This window comes from Chanos chanos, chromosome 12 (genome assembly GCF_902362185.1).
Source record: "Chanos chanos chromosome 12, fChaCha1.1, whole genome shotgun sequence".
Classification (NCBI taxonomy): Eukaryota; Metazoa; Chordata; class Actinopteri; order Gonorynchiformes; family Chanidae; genus Chanos; species Chanos chanos.
The window spans coordinates 7,173,008-7,186,950 of NC_044506.1; the positions used below are offsets into that span (position 1 = coordinate 7,173,008).

A 13,943-nucleotide genomic window follows, 5' to 3' on the forward strand; every position below is an offset into this window, starting at 1 on the left:
TAAACGGAAGCCCTGGAGAACCAGGACCCCAAGGTACGGTTCTGTCACCCATTTCTGCACACTTATACTGACTAGTCTCTCTACACGAAGATCATTTCACTAATGCAGTCGTGGCGGCTTAATGCCAAGGATAGATATACAGAAAAGGAAAATCAAAGTTTACACACACTTTACAATTCTCAGTATGCGTGTTCAGAAACCATACTCATACTGGATGCAAGCCACTACACAGTGTTGGGAAAAACCTGATCTATGAAGTATAGAAAATGTGTAACTGTGAGCATAATTGTGAATGTTTGAGACAGAATTTTTCAGTTGCATCAGTAGGTTGTATTATAGTTTAAGGCAGTACAAGCTCTGTCCTTCTATATGGTATATATATATATATATATATCGCTCTAATACGTGTGTTTTGTAGGACCTCCTGGAATACCCGGTATTGGAAAGGACGGTAAAGATGGCGCCCGGGGTGAACCTGGGTCCCCAGGCATCCCAGGAACCCCTGGGCCAAGGGGGCCTACTGGAGCCCCAGGGCTGTGTGACCCCTCAAACTGTTTTGGAAGGCCTCAGCCTCTCTACTTGGTTAGTGGGAAAAAGAGCACCAGTGTCAAGGGCCCGTGAAGACAGCTCGTCCTAACGTAAACCTCACCAGAGTCAGTGTAGTCGCCGGACAGGAAGAGAGGGGAGCCATTTGACTGTGATGGACCTGAGGAGAACACATACGTCTCCGTAGCAACAGGTGTCAAGGGGAAACAGATACAACTATCCATACAGTGACATTTCACCAATGTGAAATCATGTTTTTTTTTGTTGTTGTTGTTTTGTTTTTTGTTTTTTTGTTTGTTTGGTTGGTTTTTTTTTTAATTTTCATGGATGCTTTATTTTCAGATGGTGGTAATTGTGATTTGTATATACAGTAGAGAAGTGGAAATCAACACAGAGAATTTGGTTATGTCAAGTTTTCAGCTGAATTCTCAATCAAAGACTGTACAGGAAAAAGCAGAAAATGAGACAAAAAGAGAGTGAGAAAAAAATGAGCAAAAAAAACCCTGCAGTATCTCAATGTATGGACCGCTTTGAGACAGGAACCCAAAGCAATGCATTTCCTTTTGCATGTGTTATTAACTTTTTAGGCAATGTGAAGATTAACAACAATGTCAAACACAGAACCAGAAATTAAGCTAATTCTAGGCCAACAGTCCCACATCAGCCACTGGGTACCTCTCAAATCCAAAATGTTACAGGTCATGGAGTTCAGTTTAGCAGTTTGGTTTGGTTTTTTTTCTTATTTTGGTTTTTGTTGGATTTTTTTTTTTTTTTTTTTGGTTGTTGTTATTTAGTTTTATTATCATGCAAATGATGGTTTTTTGTTAAATTTTGAGATTTTTGAAAATATGAAAAACCTGTTTGTCATATTTTGACATTGTTAATTTGGCACATTAAAACTTCAGAGAAATTAAAAACAGAAACAGTTGTGATAAAGTTTGTTTTGAATGAATGCTATTCCCTTCGTCTTTGATAACATTTGGTAAACTTGCATTGATACTGACAATCATCTGCAAGTTCACTCGTTTGTCCCTTCCCCAGTTAGTTTTTTTCTTTGAATTTCATTTCTGTTTCTCCCAGACGAATGTAATCATGATCCTGTTTAGTCTTATTTATCCTGATAAGAATGCATGACAAGTCCAAAACCAAACCAGTCGCTTTTTTATGACAGTATTTCCCGTTATTCGCCACTATTTCAGAATCATTACAATTAACATGAGACTTAAAAGGCAAAGTTCTAAATCTGAATCCCATATTCTGTCATCTTCAGTTACACTCATTTGAGCCCCTGTGATTAGTCGACCTGTCATTTATTAATAATGATAATAATAATAATAATAATAATAATAATATTTATCTAGAGCCCAATATCACTATTTATAGTCTCAAAGGGCTTTACATGTCTATAACAAAGTCAAATCAAAATTATATCATGCATAAATTCGAGAAAATAGATAAGTCTTTAGTCTTGTTTTAAAGGTATTGAGAGAGTTTGCTTCTCTAACTTCTTTAGGTAAACCATTCCAGAGGAAGGGAGAGCGGTAGGAAAAGGCTCGGTTGCCAGCGGACTTCTTTTTAACTCTTGGAATGACTAATAATCCAGAATCTTGAGAGCGCAGGGTGCAAGGTGGGTTATAGGGTGTAATTAAGCCAGACAAGTAGGAAGGCGCAAGCCCATGTAAAATTTTATCTGTTAATAAGAGCAAAGGGAGCATGTAAATAGAGAATAGAAGAGGGCCAAGGACTGATCCCTGAGGAACACCATAGTTAAGCTCACAGTATTCAGAGATCACATTATTATAGTGGACACAATGCTTTCTCTCAGAGAGATAAGATTTGAACCAAGAGAGCGCCAGGCCACGAATGCCAATTTGGTTTTCCAAGCGCTTTAACAATATAGTGTGATCGACCGTGTCAAATGCTGCACTCAGATCAAGCAGAATAAGAACAGAGGTAGCACCAGCATCCATGGCTAATACATTTTTTTTTTTTTAAATTTTATTCATGCTTTCATATATCAATTGCCAGAAGACCGACAGTCAACATCCTTTCCATTTCTAGGCTAATACTTGTTTGCATTGTAAATATGACCTTTTAAAAGTGGCTAATGGTACCAGTGCATTCCTCTGTAGATGAAAATTATAAAGCTCTCTTTTTTTTTTAAACAAATTCATCATCAAGTTTACTGTGTCCCCAAAGGATACATCTTGGTAATAATTTTCCTAGCCCAGATCAGAGGGCTGGTGGTAATTATGGGGGTGTAGGTAGTTCACTCAGAGTGCAGTCATCTCTTATTCATGGTATGTGTGTACTTTAAGTGTGAATCTTCTTCACAGGTGGAGCACTAAGCACAGTTAGAATGCGGTCAGGCAGTTGGATTCTAAACTGAATACTCAACATTCTGTTGGAATGTGAACAGATTCTAAAACAACAAACAGGTGACTAATCTTTGATGAAGTTTGGATGATTTTTCTTTTTTCCTTTGGTCCATAACTTTTGGTATAAGACCAGAATTTATGTACAATCTGCACTTACAGAAAAACTGTCAAAATCCACAGAATGCAACACACAAGAATCCAATTCAAAACAAGCAAGAAGGTTCACAATGAGAGAGGATCTTCTATAAAATGGAATTGGTTCAGTCTTTATTACATCATATATACCCCATTCAATAATTACATACATATTCACCTAACTTTGTTTATTTCAGCACCAAATAATCAGTTATAAACAGGTAGACTTTACCATGCATAAATTATGTTTTGTTTTGTTTTGTTCTTTGTCTAACATGGCACGTACCGGTGGTTCATTAGAATAATTTAATGAAACTCTTGATCAAAAGAAACAAACAAACAAACTAACTAAATACAGTCAAGTGTTTCATGTAGTTAAAACAGTCTCATGAAATATGGAAAATGCCAAACAAAAGTTTATAATCTGCATGAACTAATAGCACCAACAGAATTTTTTTTTTTTAATGAAGCAGAAAAATGAAAGGGGGAGAAAAGTCAAACTTGATTATTTTTGGGAACTAAGACCATTATAATTGTACGCATCCCTTTGACTTTGGTGCAGAGAATTATTAGCCCTCATTTACATTTTCTCATCGAAGACCTGAAAAAAGGTGTTACAGTTTCTTTTGAAGATACGGACAAGACAAACCGAACTCCAACAGACATTCAGGCAGAACAACTTCTTTTTTTTTTTTTTTCTTTATCTTTTTGAACTTTTTGTCTCGAGGAAGGAATAAATTTCATTCATCATTCATCTGAAATAAATCACAATTATTAAAACATAGCATGGTTGAAATACCCCCCAAAAATCTGATCATAACGGAGATCAAGAGAAATGCAACAGTATTTCATCTTGCTCATTATTGTGAAAAAAACAAAAACAAAAACAAAAAGTTAGAAAAGAAAAACAGGGCTCAGTTGCCAGAGGTTAGGCCCAAAATAGACAAATGGAGAAATCATAAATCTCTCTTTTTTTATCAAATTGAAAGATTTGTTCTATCACTTTCTTCACTCTCTTTTTCTTGTATTACAACACATGCAGGTTGGCAACAAATGTACGCAGTATGTGTATTGTTTTTGTTGTCGCTGTTTTAAATCATGTTTTAGATGTTTGCCAATTGAGACTGTGAGACTGTTCTCCTGCCCAATTATTTCATGCTGTGAAACAAGCAAATCAGGGTCTCTTTTCTTAATCGTCCGTCATACAGGTCAGGACAAAACAAGGTGTGAACATTTTGCAGGATCGCTGATTCAAACCGTGATGCCCATTCTGCAGTTCTTTACAATTTAAACGAAATGATGTCCTTGGGGACCGAGCTGCGGCCAGGTTCTTGCGCATCCAGAAATTGCCTTCTTGTCTCTGGAAGGTTTTAATTGGTTCACATGGAAAGAAGCAGAAGGATCCATCAAACAGTCTTGCAATTTATTGTAGCACAAATGATTGGACTGCTCAATATAGCCATTCATTTGGTGTTGGTGTCGACAAATTTAAAAAAGAAAAAAAAGATCACCCAGTCTTGCTGTCCAGCATACTCATGTATTGAAGGGGAGAGAGCTTAAACCACACAGTCAGGAGCATGAGAAAACAAGCACAGAGGACAGCGAAGATGGAGGGTCTAAGACAGAATGTTTTTGATGAATGCACCACAAGAGAAGCCAGGATTTTACTGACATAGGCGATCATGCTAGTTCCTCATTAGCTAATCCTGGATTCTTTCAAGAAAGCTTCTGTTGCCAGGATGTGTTGAAATTAATCTTTTTTTTTTTTTTTTGGGAGAAACAAACAAACAAACAAAAAGTAAGTGTAGGATAGACATATTGTCGTTTACGAACAACGGGATCTCTTTATGATCTTCTTGTTGGTACTAATTCTATACTGATTCTAGAAAAATGGTCGCTGTCATGTATGTAAAGATTTCCTAATCATTTATAAAACCCTGACGAGACAAAATCAGTTGGAAAAAAATCCATGAGTACTCCCCCTACAAACCTAATTATCCACATGTAAATTTAGGTCTCACCTTCAGTTTTCCCTGAGGACCAGTACACCCCTCTCTACTTGTCAATACAATTCAAGCAGATAATTCCCCAGAGTAGATCATAATCAGCCCACTCCAGCACACCTTACCATCAGTGGATCGATTCCACCTGCCACTGATTGATGAGCAGAGCTAAATGTAGGACTGGGCTGGGAGGGGTGTTGTGACCTATCAAATATAAATTTTGTGACTTCATCCAAAACGTGATAAAAGACTGTTCCTTGGCGATGTTGATGTTCCGTCGCACATGTAACCTTGCAAATTTGCGAACGAGAAAAAAAAAAAAATCCTAGTGAGAAAAAAAAAAAGACACTCTCTTATAGCTTTCCACACGATGTCCCCACCCTACCTGCCCCCCTGCCCCCCTCAAAAAAGTTACAGAAAAAAATCTGACCGGCAGGACACACACACACAAACCCATCCACCTCTCCTTATGGTGGTTTCTCCTGATCTAGAAAGGAAATGTTCTCGGTTCACTGAAACTCCAAGTTCATAAATAGGTGCTGACCCAGGTATGCCGTAAGAGAGAACCTAAGTGCCCTTGACATTTGTGGGTCGTGATGCCAAACTGGCGTAGTAAGCACACTGAGAGGGGTCACACTGTCCTGGAGGTCCAGGGGGTCCTGGTTGACCATGGGGCCCAGGGTGTCCAGGCTCACCTTGGGCACCTGCTGACCCGGGAAGACCATCTTTCCCATAGCCTGGCATACCGGCTGGACCTGTACAGTGGAAAAGACCAAATGACCAAGCATGAGTCTCAGTTTTTAGAATGCTGTCACATCTCCTACAGTACTGTTTAAATAAACACTGCCTGGCCCAAAAATTCACCGTTTGGACTTTGAGCCTCTGGAAGGAGTGTTATGATCTGGGGTTGCTTCAGTTGCTTCAGATCTAGGCTCAATAACCTTATGTGGCGATAGAATGAAGTTATCTGAGTATCTGAATGTATTGAATGACCAGGTTCTCCCATCAATATATATATATTTTTTTTCCCTGAAGGCGCAGGCGTATTCCAGGACGACAATGCCAAGATTCATTGGGCTCAAATTGTGAAAGAGTGGTTCAGGGAGCATGAGGAATCATTTTCACACATGAATTGGTCACCATAGAGTCCTAACCTTAACATCATTAAAAATCTTTGGGATGTGTTGGAGAAGACTTTACAGAGTGGTTCAACTCTCCCGTCGTCAATACAAGATCTCGGTCAAAAATTAATGCAACTCTGGACGGAAACAAATGTTGAGACATTGCATAAGGTTGTTGAAACAATGCCACCGTGAATGCGTGCTGTAATCAAAACTGAAGGTGGTCCAACAAAATATTAGTGTGCGACTTTTTTTTTTTTTTGGCCAGGCAGTGTAGTATATGGTATTGATATCGCAGCTGATACAGCACTGGAAACTCTGGAGTGCTTCTAACACGTGACTATTTTTCTGAGTTTTAAATTTCTAATCACATTGTACTTCTCATAATTTAGCATCTGTTATATGCATTTCACTCTTGCAACAATAGTTTGTAATTTTACCTGAAAAAAAAAATGTTTTAGAACTTCAGATCATGGTATGTGCTCTCTCTACTGAGGTTTTTTAAGGGTATGTGTTTAGGGCCTGTTCAATGCCCTGCAACACACTCAAAATACAAGGTTCATAATGCACTCTGTTGGAGGTATTACCGATGGGGCCAGGAGGACCAGGAGGACCGGTTTGTCCGACGCCAGCTTCACCTTTCTCTCCCCGACCTCCTCTTTCACCTGGAGATCACAGTATAATCACAGGAGTTAAATTACAAGCATGAGATTAATCAATAAAACAAATAGCAGACTGAAGACAAGATTAGATAAAGATCTTACAAACTCTTGGGGCAGTGCTGTAGAGCTGAAGGCAAAGGAAAATATTCTAAACACTACACATTGTTTTGAAGATTCCCAGAAATAAATACACAAAACTCTTAAAAGTAGACATACAGTCACAGAATACAAAATGAATATAAAACTATGAATATCATATATAAAAAATATGTTGTGTATTGCTATGGTCATATGCTGTGGTGTTGGATTTTCTACCTTTAGGGCCCAATGGACCTCTTGGGCCCTCTGCCCCATTCTGGCCAGGTATTCCAGGTTCTCCAGGTGGACCGGGTCTGCCTGGCATTCCATCCTTTCCAGGAGGTCCTGGTGGACCGGGTCGTCCAGCGGTACTCTTTACGTGAGTGGGCTGAATCTGAGCCATGAGGTAGGCCATTTTGGCTGAAAAAGTCATGAAAGAATAAAATCACAGAAAGACAAAACTGATGGATATAAAGAGGACTGAAGGTATTAACATTGAGGTGTGGAATAGCTCAAGATGAATACTCACCATCTAACTGTTTGGCAAGCTCTTCTTGAATGAGCCTTCGCATCTGCTCCAGAGATGGGGTTTCTCCCTGAGGGGAGGAAAATGCTTTAGAGCCAGCACCTACCACTTGTGTTACGCTTTTTTTGCCCACTAAACCATTCTGACATCAAGTACAGCATGTGTAAGTGAAAATGTGATTTAATGGGGTAGGACAGTACTGGGATCCATGTTAGGCAATAGGGAACCTCTATTATTTCTGCTGTCTGAAACCATGCAGCACTAAGATCTAACTTTACAGCATGGACAACCTCATATGGTACGTGAAAATGGCACTGTAGATGCAGTTTATCTTCCTAGGACTCACCCTTATACCTGGGAGGCCAGGCTGACCTGGGGTTCCAGGCGGTCCAGGAGGGCCTATCTCTCCTGGGGGACCTGACATTCCCATCATCCCTGTGTGGCCCTTCCGTCCTGGAGGTCCGGGGTTCCCGGGCATCCCAGGGTCTCCTGTTGGACCTTTGTCTCCTTTTATTCCATTATCACCCTAAAAGTACAGAGCAGACAAGTGTGAACTGTTTGCCTTAGATTGCTTCAGGGGTGCTGAGTCAAGTGTGCGGTCTCTGTTTCTGTTGTTTCTTCTTTGAAAATTAAACCGTTCCAGTGCAATGGAGAGTAGATATGGGTATGGAAATGGTATGTATATGGATGCAGCTTCACCACCTGAAATGAATTGACTCAAAGTTTCATTTGAAGTCACTAAAATGTAGTCTGGCATATTACATTATTTAAAAGAACAGACGTGAGATTTATTTCATAACCGAAACAGCTCCTCTGGTTTATGCTCCATGACACTGCCAATGGCAAATATAATATCTTTAGTATTTTCTGACATTATGACCCCTGTAAAAAAAAAATCTGTCTGTGAATGTACCTTCTCTCCCTTTGCTCCACGGTCCCCGGGATGTCCTGGCATACCCTATGAGAGAAAGAGAAAAATAATTGTAAAACTACTAAAACTGAAGTAATACCAATGTATTGTACATTGTCTGTTTTTGTTGTTGTTACTTACTTGTTTGCCTTCTGGGCCAAAAGGACCAGGCGGACCCTGGGAAAAGTAAACAAAAAAAAGTGGAATAGAACATAATAATGATTTTGACTTTCATTGAAGGATACATTACAAGACATCAAAGGGAGGGAGATTATAGGGGCCATGCAGGACTTGAATTGTTTGAGTAAGACAAGCAGACGAAGCTGAAACATTAGAGATAGCATTCACGTCAAAAACGGAACAGAAATCTCCACTCACCGGAGGTCCCTTAGGACCGCTGAAGCCTGGTAATCCAGGACTCCCTGTTTCTCCCTTCACTCCCGGAAGACCCTGAATTACATGGGAAAAATAACAGCATTTACTGTGGGATTCACATGGCTAAACCCAATCCAGACTGGATAACTCATTATGGAGGATTGAGTCAGATTACCATTAAGAGTCTGATGAACCATGCTATTGGGAGTGTATAAAAACCTCATAAAGATCGCGCTCACTAAAGGAGACAGAGACCTGCTGCAGTGGATTATTATTCATATTTACAAGTATGAAGGATATCTGAAAATAGGTCAGTCTTATCTCCTTATGTTCAATAAGTGTACCACTCTATGTAGTCCTCTGGCTGAAAAACAAGCTGGTCGCTAGCTTTGGCAGCTTAAATGTGAACTAAGGCTCTTAAACTGGGCCATTGGACACCATCTCTAACAGCTGACCTGAACACAGTAATGAGCATTGTGTTATTAAAATTAAGGTTTGACAAAAGGTTATGGAGGGCTGAGGCTAGCTTTTCTAGGTTATGTTTACAGGAATGTACCATTTTATAGTGTGTGGGTCCAATGACTTGCCTCAGAAATGGCTATAGGTCTGAGATAACTCACCGGAGAGCCAGCAGCACCTGGTTTCCCTGCAGAACCAGGCTCACCTGGTTTACCCTAAAGACAAATAGACAAATAAAACCACAGTTGCAGTCATATACATACACACACACACACACACACACATATATCATACATATACGTGTGTATACACACACACACACACACACACACACATATATATATATACATGTACATATACATATATAAAACACAAGCTTCCACTACAAGACCATCGAGAGTTTTACTTGATTTAGCGATAATTCTTATGTGTTTTAATTTAGTGATACTACTGTGCAAGCATCTCATCTCACCGACTCGCCTCTTGGTCCCCTCATACCCTCAGGTCCTGGTGGCCCAGCAATACCCTGAAAACAAACAACAAACAAACAAACAAACAAACAAAAATGACTGCATTGAACAAGAAAACAACTTTATTACTAAGAGTTTTGTCTGTTCATTTGAATAATCCTTTGCGCGTTGACTGTAGAATAACTTACATCTTTACCGGGATTGCCCTCACGCCCTGGTGGACCATCCTTTCCATCCTCTCCCTGAAAGGAAGTGATGTCACTGGTTAAATAACTCTCATTAAAATACCAGCCAGCTGATTTCATTCAAAACACAGAATTTTGTACTGAGAGGACTATGCAGAAAACCGCGGGATGATGAATATATTGAAGATATGATATGCAGTTACCTTTGACCCTGGTGGTCCGGGCTCTCCTCTGTGGCCCTTGAAACCCTGAATTAAATAAAACAATATTTATATAGATACAGATTTGCACTACTACATATAGAGCACTAACTTTGAAAAGTCCTTGAGGGCGGAGGCTTCAAATGAGCTCCGCCCTGAATCTATCATTTGATTACTTACTGGAAGTCCTCTGAGCCCATCTCTGCCTGGTGGTCCTGGTTCACCTTGTTTACCCTGAGAATAAAGAAAACGTCCACATTAATCATAAGCCTCCCACAAAATGTACTGTTTCGAGGGACTACGTGTCTCAGCAGTCCATGTTGTACTATTCTCCTTACAGGGGCCAAACTGCGCTTCGCTACTGAATTACAATGCTAGGAACTGTGGTGAAAGCATACCCCTCAGTTGACCCAGTTGTGTCAGAATTAGTTCCTTGTTTAATGCCAATGTAATAATTATACATGCCACATTCATGTCACATAGATCGGTGTGCATTATCCAAACTCTAACTCATCCATACAATAAAAAGACTGCCCATTGAATCTGAGCGAACATGTGTGTATTGTCAGTGGAGCTGCATTGTTTCCAGTGTTTCAGAATCAGTGTTAGCAGTATCACTGATAAAGAGACTGCTATCATATGAATACTTACTGGTTCTCCTGGTTCTCCCGGGCGTCCATCTTTGCCAGTTTTACCAGGAGCTCCCTTCAGATTGGATCAAACAGAAATATGAGTTCAGCTGGGCTGAGTTAACAGTCAGCTTTTGGCTTTATTTTTTGGTCTAGTTGTTCATGATTGCAAAAAAAAAAAAAAAATGATGAAGTTTACTTATGACTCACCATCAAGCCTGGAAGACCAGGAGGTCCCTGGATTCCCTTCAAACCCTCTTTACCCTGTTAAAGACAAGCACAAACATGACAGATAGTTACATAAATATTAGATATACAAATATTGGAGACTAGACTAGCGATGTGTTTGAGAACAGAAACAGAAATGAATAGCTAAACATTACAACATTGAAAAAAGGGGAAAAAGCATCAATATAAGGTGTTGAGCACTTTCTCACTTTTTCTCCTGGGGGTCCTGGAGGGCCCATAGGTCCTGGGTTACCATCTGTACCCTGTGAATTTCAAAATAAAAGATACGGATTAAAGCACAGTGCACTCACCAGTCCTAAAATAATGAGTCAAGCCTGAGGAATTTTGAGAAGATCTCCATAAGTGTCTGTCAGTCAGTGTTTAGCGGGTGTATATAGAAAGTTGCCATTAAGAGATGGATACCAAACAGTGAGAAATCTAACTAAAAATGAGTAAAGATATCTAAAGTGAATGGTCGAACAACAGTTGATAAATCAGTCTGCTAATTGCCCTAGGAGAAACTCACAGGTTGGCCCATGACTCCTGCAGCACCAGGGAAACCAGGAGGTCCAGGAACACCCTAGAGACAGACAGAGATGCATCATTAAACTATAAAAGATAGCCTTTTTTTTCCTTTCAAAACGTCTTGGAGTTTACAGTATGTTTTAATGACTTCAGTATTAGAGAGAAATTTCATATTTGAAAATTTATTGACACATATTGTTTAGCAAATTATAAAATACTGATTGGTTGACTTGTGTAGGTGACCTACCTTTTCACCTTTGTCCCCCGGTGCCCCCTGAGGACCTCTGTCACCTTTCACCCCCTATGAGGAAATGACATACATTAGGAAGTCACAACAAGAGACCAGCTATAGATTCAATGTTTTGCCAGTCTTGCTTTCTACTAGCGATCATTCTGGAGCTCCAATAGGGGGCGCTAGATGTACAAATAGCAGGTGGGGTAAAGATGGACACTTTAAGGTTTCCCTTTAAGATCTGAATATAACCCAGGAAATTTTAGGATTCTTGTCCTCATTTTTATTTGATTCATTGCCTCTGATTTTGAGGATTATACACAGATGCTGTTGTCATGGCAGGTCAGTTTTGATAGGGTTGGACAGGGGGGATTGAAGGGAAAATAAATGGAGACAAATGTATAACATGGAAAGTAGAAATGGGCCTATGACTGTGACTTGATTTCACCATTCAATGATTCAAGTAGCTGACACTCTTCTATAGTTTGCCAACTGAGTGTACCCAGCCTAAAGATCAGTCCAAGTCATGTTGGTTCAATATGTTCGATCTTTTTTTTTTTCTTTTGTATTTAGTTTGTATTTAGTTTGTATTCAGTTTGCTTCGGTGATGTGTTACTCAGTTATGGACGATAGCTGAGTGCAGAGGAAAGGAAGAATGATATATGTGCATAAGAGTTCTGACCAACCTTTGCTCCGTCAGCTCCAGGTGGTCCTGGGGGTCCAGTTGGCCCTGGTTGACCCTGTTGTGAGACACACACACATACACACACACACACACACACACACATTAGCATTTTTGCATGAAGTGAGAACTTTCCATTGACTTCGATTTAATTTGACCAAGGACTGACAACAGAAAGTGACAGGTGGGTATTTTTTCAATATTCTTGTGCTTGCAAGAGAGCTCGGTTCTCACAATACAAACACATGCACACATACAGACACACACATGCATACACACACACATACTAGAACACTCACACACACACACATACACACAAACACAAACAAGCACAAAGAGAGAGTGGTATACAGCATTGTAGTTAGATCACAACTCCCCCTCAGAGACTGTTCCATTGGCAGGTTAAGAGGGCAACCAGAGCCTTTTATACCTGTATGACAGTTAGGCCCACAGAGAAAGACTGCAATCTTTTCATACTTCACAAAAGCTATTACAGAGACTGTTCAGCTCCACTGCTGTTAGGAACTAGAGACGGAACTGTGTAACAGAGACTTTCACTCCCGTGGCCCAAAATATAACTATTCACAGGGTTTTGAGCGATTCACTGATTTTTTTGGGAGTCTTTGCTTCTGGACATAGCTGTTCCAAAGTGCAGGAAACAATCAATTTTAGTAGAAGATATTACACCCACAAGATTATTAGGGTTTTTTTGTTTGTTTTGTTTTGTTTTTGTCCCCGAGCCTGAGGTACATTGTTATGAATGAATTTCTCAGTATTTTTTTCAGCTTTGCCGTTGTCTGCCACCAATTAAAACACTTTTTTTAGGGATAAGCTGTACATAGTTAATTTACAGCTTCCAAATGAGTCTCTCACCTCAGACACTAATTTTCACACAAACAGCACAAAGAGAGAAGAGAGAAGAACTGGGATTAGAACAGGGCCCACTGGGACGCAGGCATGCCGGAACTCTCCCTCACAGTGGTCATGACACAGATCCCAGTGCCGAAATCCAGTTGCCCCTGTTCCAATCAGACTCACCTGATAGCCATCCTGGCCGTTCTTCCCTGGGGAGCCCGGTACTCCTTTATCACCTGGGGCTCCTGGCATTCCGGGGGGGCCAGCAGGACCCGGGGGGCAGTCCTTACACACGCCCTAAAAGTGCGGTTTGGTTACATTTAGTCTAAGACAATCATGAATTTATTTACATTTCAGTGTCTTTGAATGAAATGTACTATTTTTTTTTCCTTTTTTTAGCCAATTCCTTGGCTGATTGTTTCATGTACTTTGTGATTGGTTATTCAGTTGATTGATTAGTCAGCTGACTAATTAAATGTTGGCCAGTGTAACACTCTTCGGATGTGGTGACGCGTGGGGTTCTCCTACCTTCAGGTCCAGCTGTGACAGGTCAGCAGGTTTTCCCTAAAACAAACATAGCAAGTGTAATGACAGAAAAATGTTTACCCATCATCTCTCAAATATAAGGCATAGACCTATAAAACACAGACCCTGTGACCACATTAACTGTTCTTTTGAAACTGGTATTACGATGACGCAGTCTGGTAGCCAGGTTTACTTACACCTGATAGAAATGATACCAAA

General features: G+C 40.0%; 1 protein-coding gene across 1 annotated transcript in view; it reads right to left on the bottom strand.

Annotated features, from left to right (window-relative positions):
• Positions 1–5,629: 5,629 nt before the first annotated feature.
• The window catches only part of col22a1 (collagen, type XXII, alpha 1), a 49,916-nt gene continuing 41,602 nt past the window's right edge, over positions 5,630–13,943 (bottom strand). Inside the window, exons 44-64 of the mRNA XM_030789557.1 lie at positions 13,728–13,763; positions 13,383–13,496; positions 12,349–12,402; positions 11,678–11,731; positions 11,432–11,485; positions 11,115–11,168; positions 10,888–10,941; positions 10,700–10,753; positions 10,229–10,282; positions 10,052–10,096; positions 9,852–9,905; positions 9,666–9,719; positions 9,355–9,408; positions 8,738–8,809; positions 8,501–8,536; positions 8,363–8,407; positions 7,796–7,975; positions 7,453–7,519; positions 7,161–7,343; positions 6,771–6,848; positions 5,630–5,817 (exon numbers count right to left, since the gene is read on the bottom strand). Of these exons, the coding sequence (XP_030645417.1) occupies positions 5,630–5,817; positions 6,771–6,848; positions 7,161–7,343; positions 7,453–7,519; positions 7,796–7,975; positions 8,363–8,407; positions 8,501–8,536; positions 8,738–8,809; positions 9,355–9,408; positions 9,666–9,719; positions 9,852–9,905; positions 10,052–10,096; positions 10,229–10,282; positions 10,700–10,753; positions 10,888–10,941; positions 11,115–11,168; positions 11,432–11,485; positions 11,678–11,731; positions 12,349–12,402; positions 13,383–13,496; positions 13,728–13,763 (1,584 nt within the window). The remainder of the gene's footprint in view (positions 5,818–6,770; positions 6,849–7,160; positions 7,344–7,452; positions 7,520–7,795; positions 7,976–8,362; positions 8,408–8,500; positions 8,537–8,737; positions 8,810–9,354; positions 9,409–9,665; positions 9,720–9,851; positions 9,906–10,051; positions 10,097–10,228; positions 10,283–10,699; positions 10,754–10,887; positions 10,942–11,114; positions 11,169–11,431; positions 11,486–11,677; positions 11,732–12,348; positions 12,403–13,382; positions 13,497–13,727; positions 13,764–13,943) is intronic.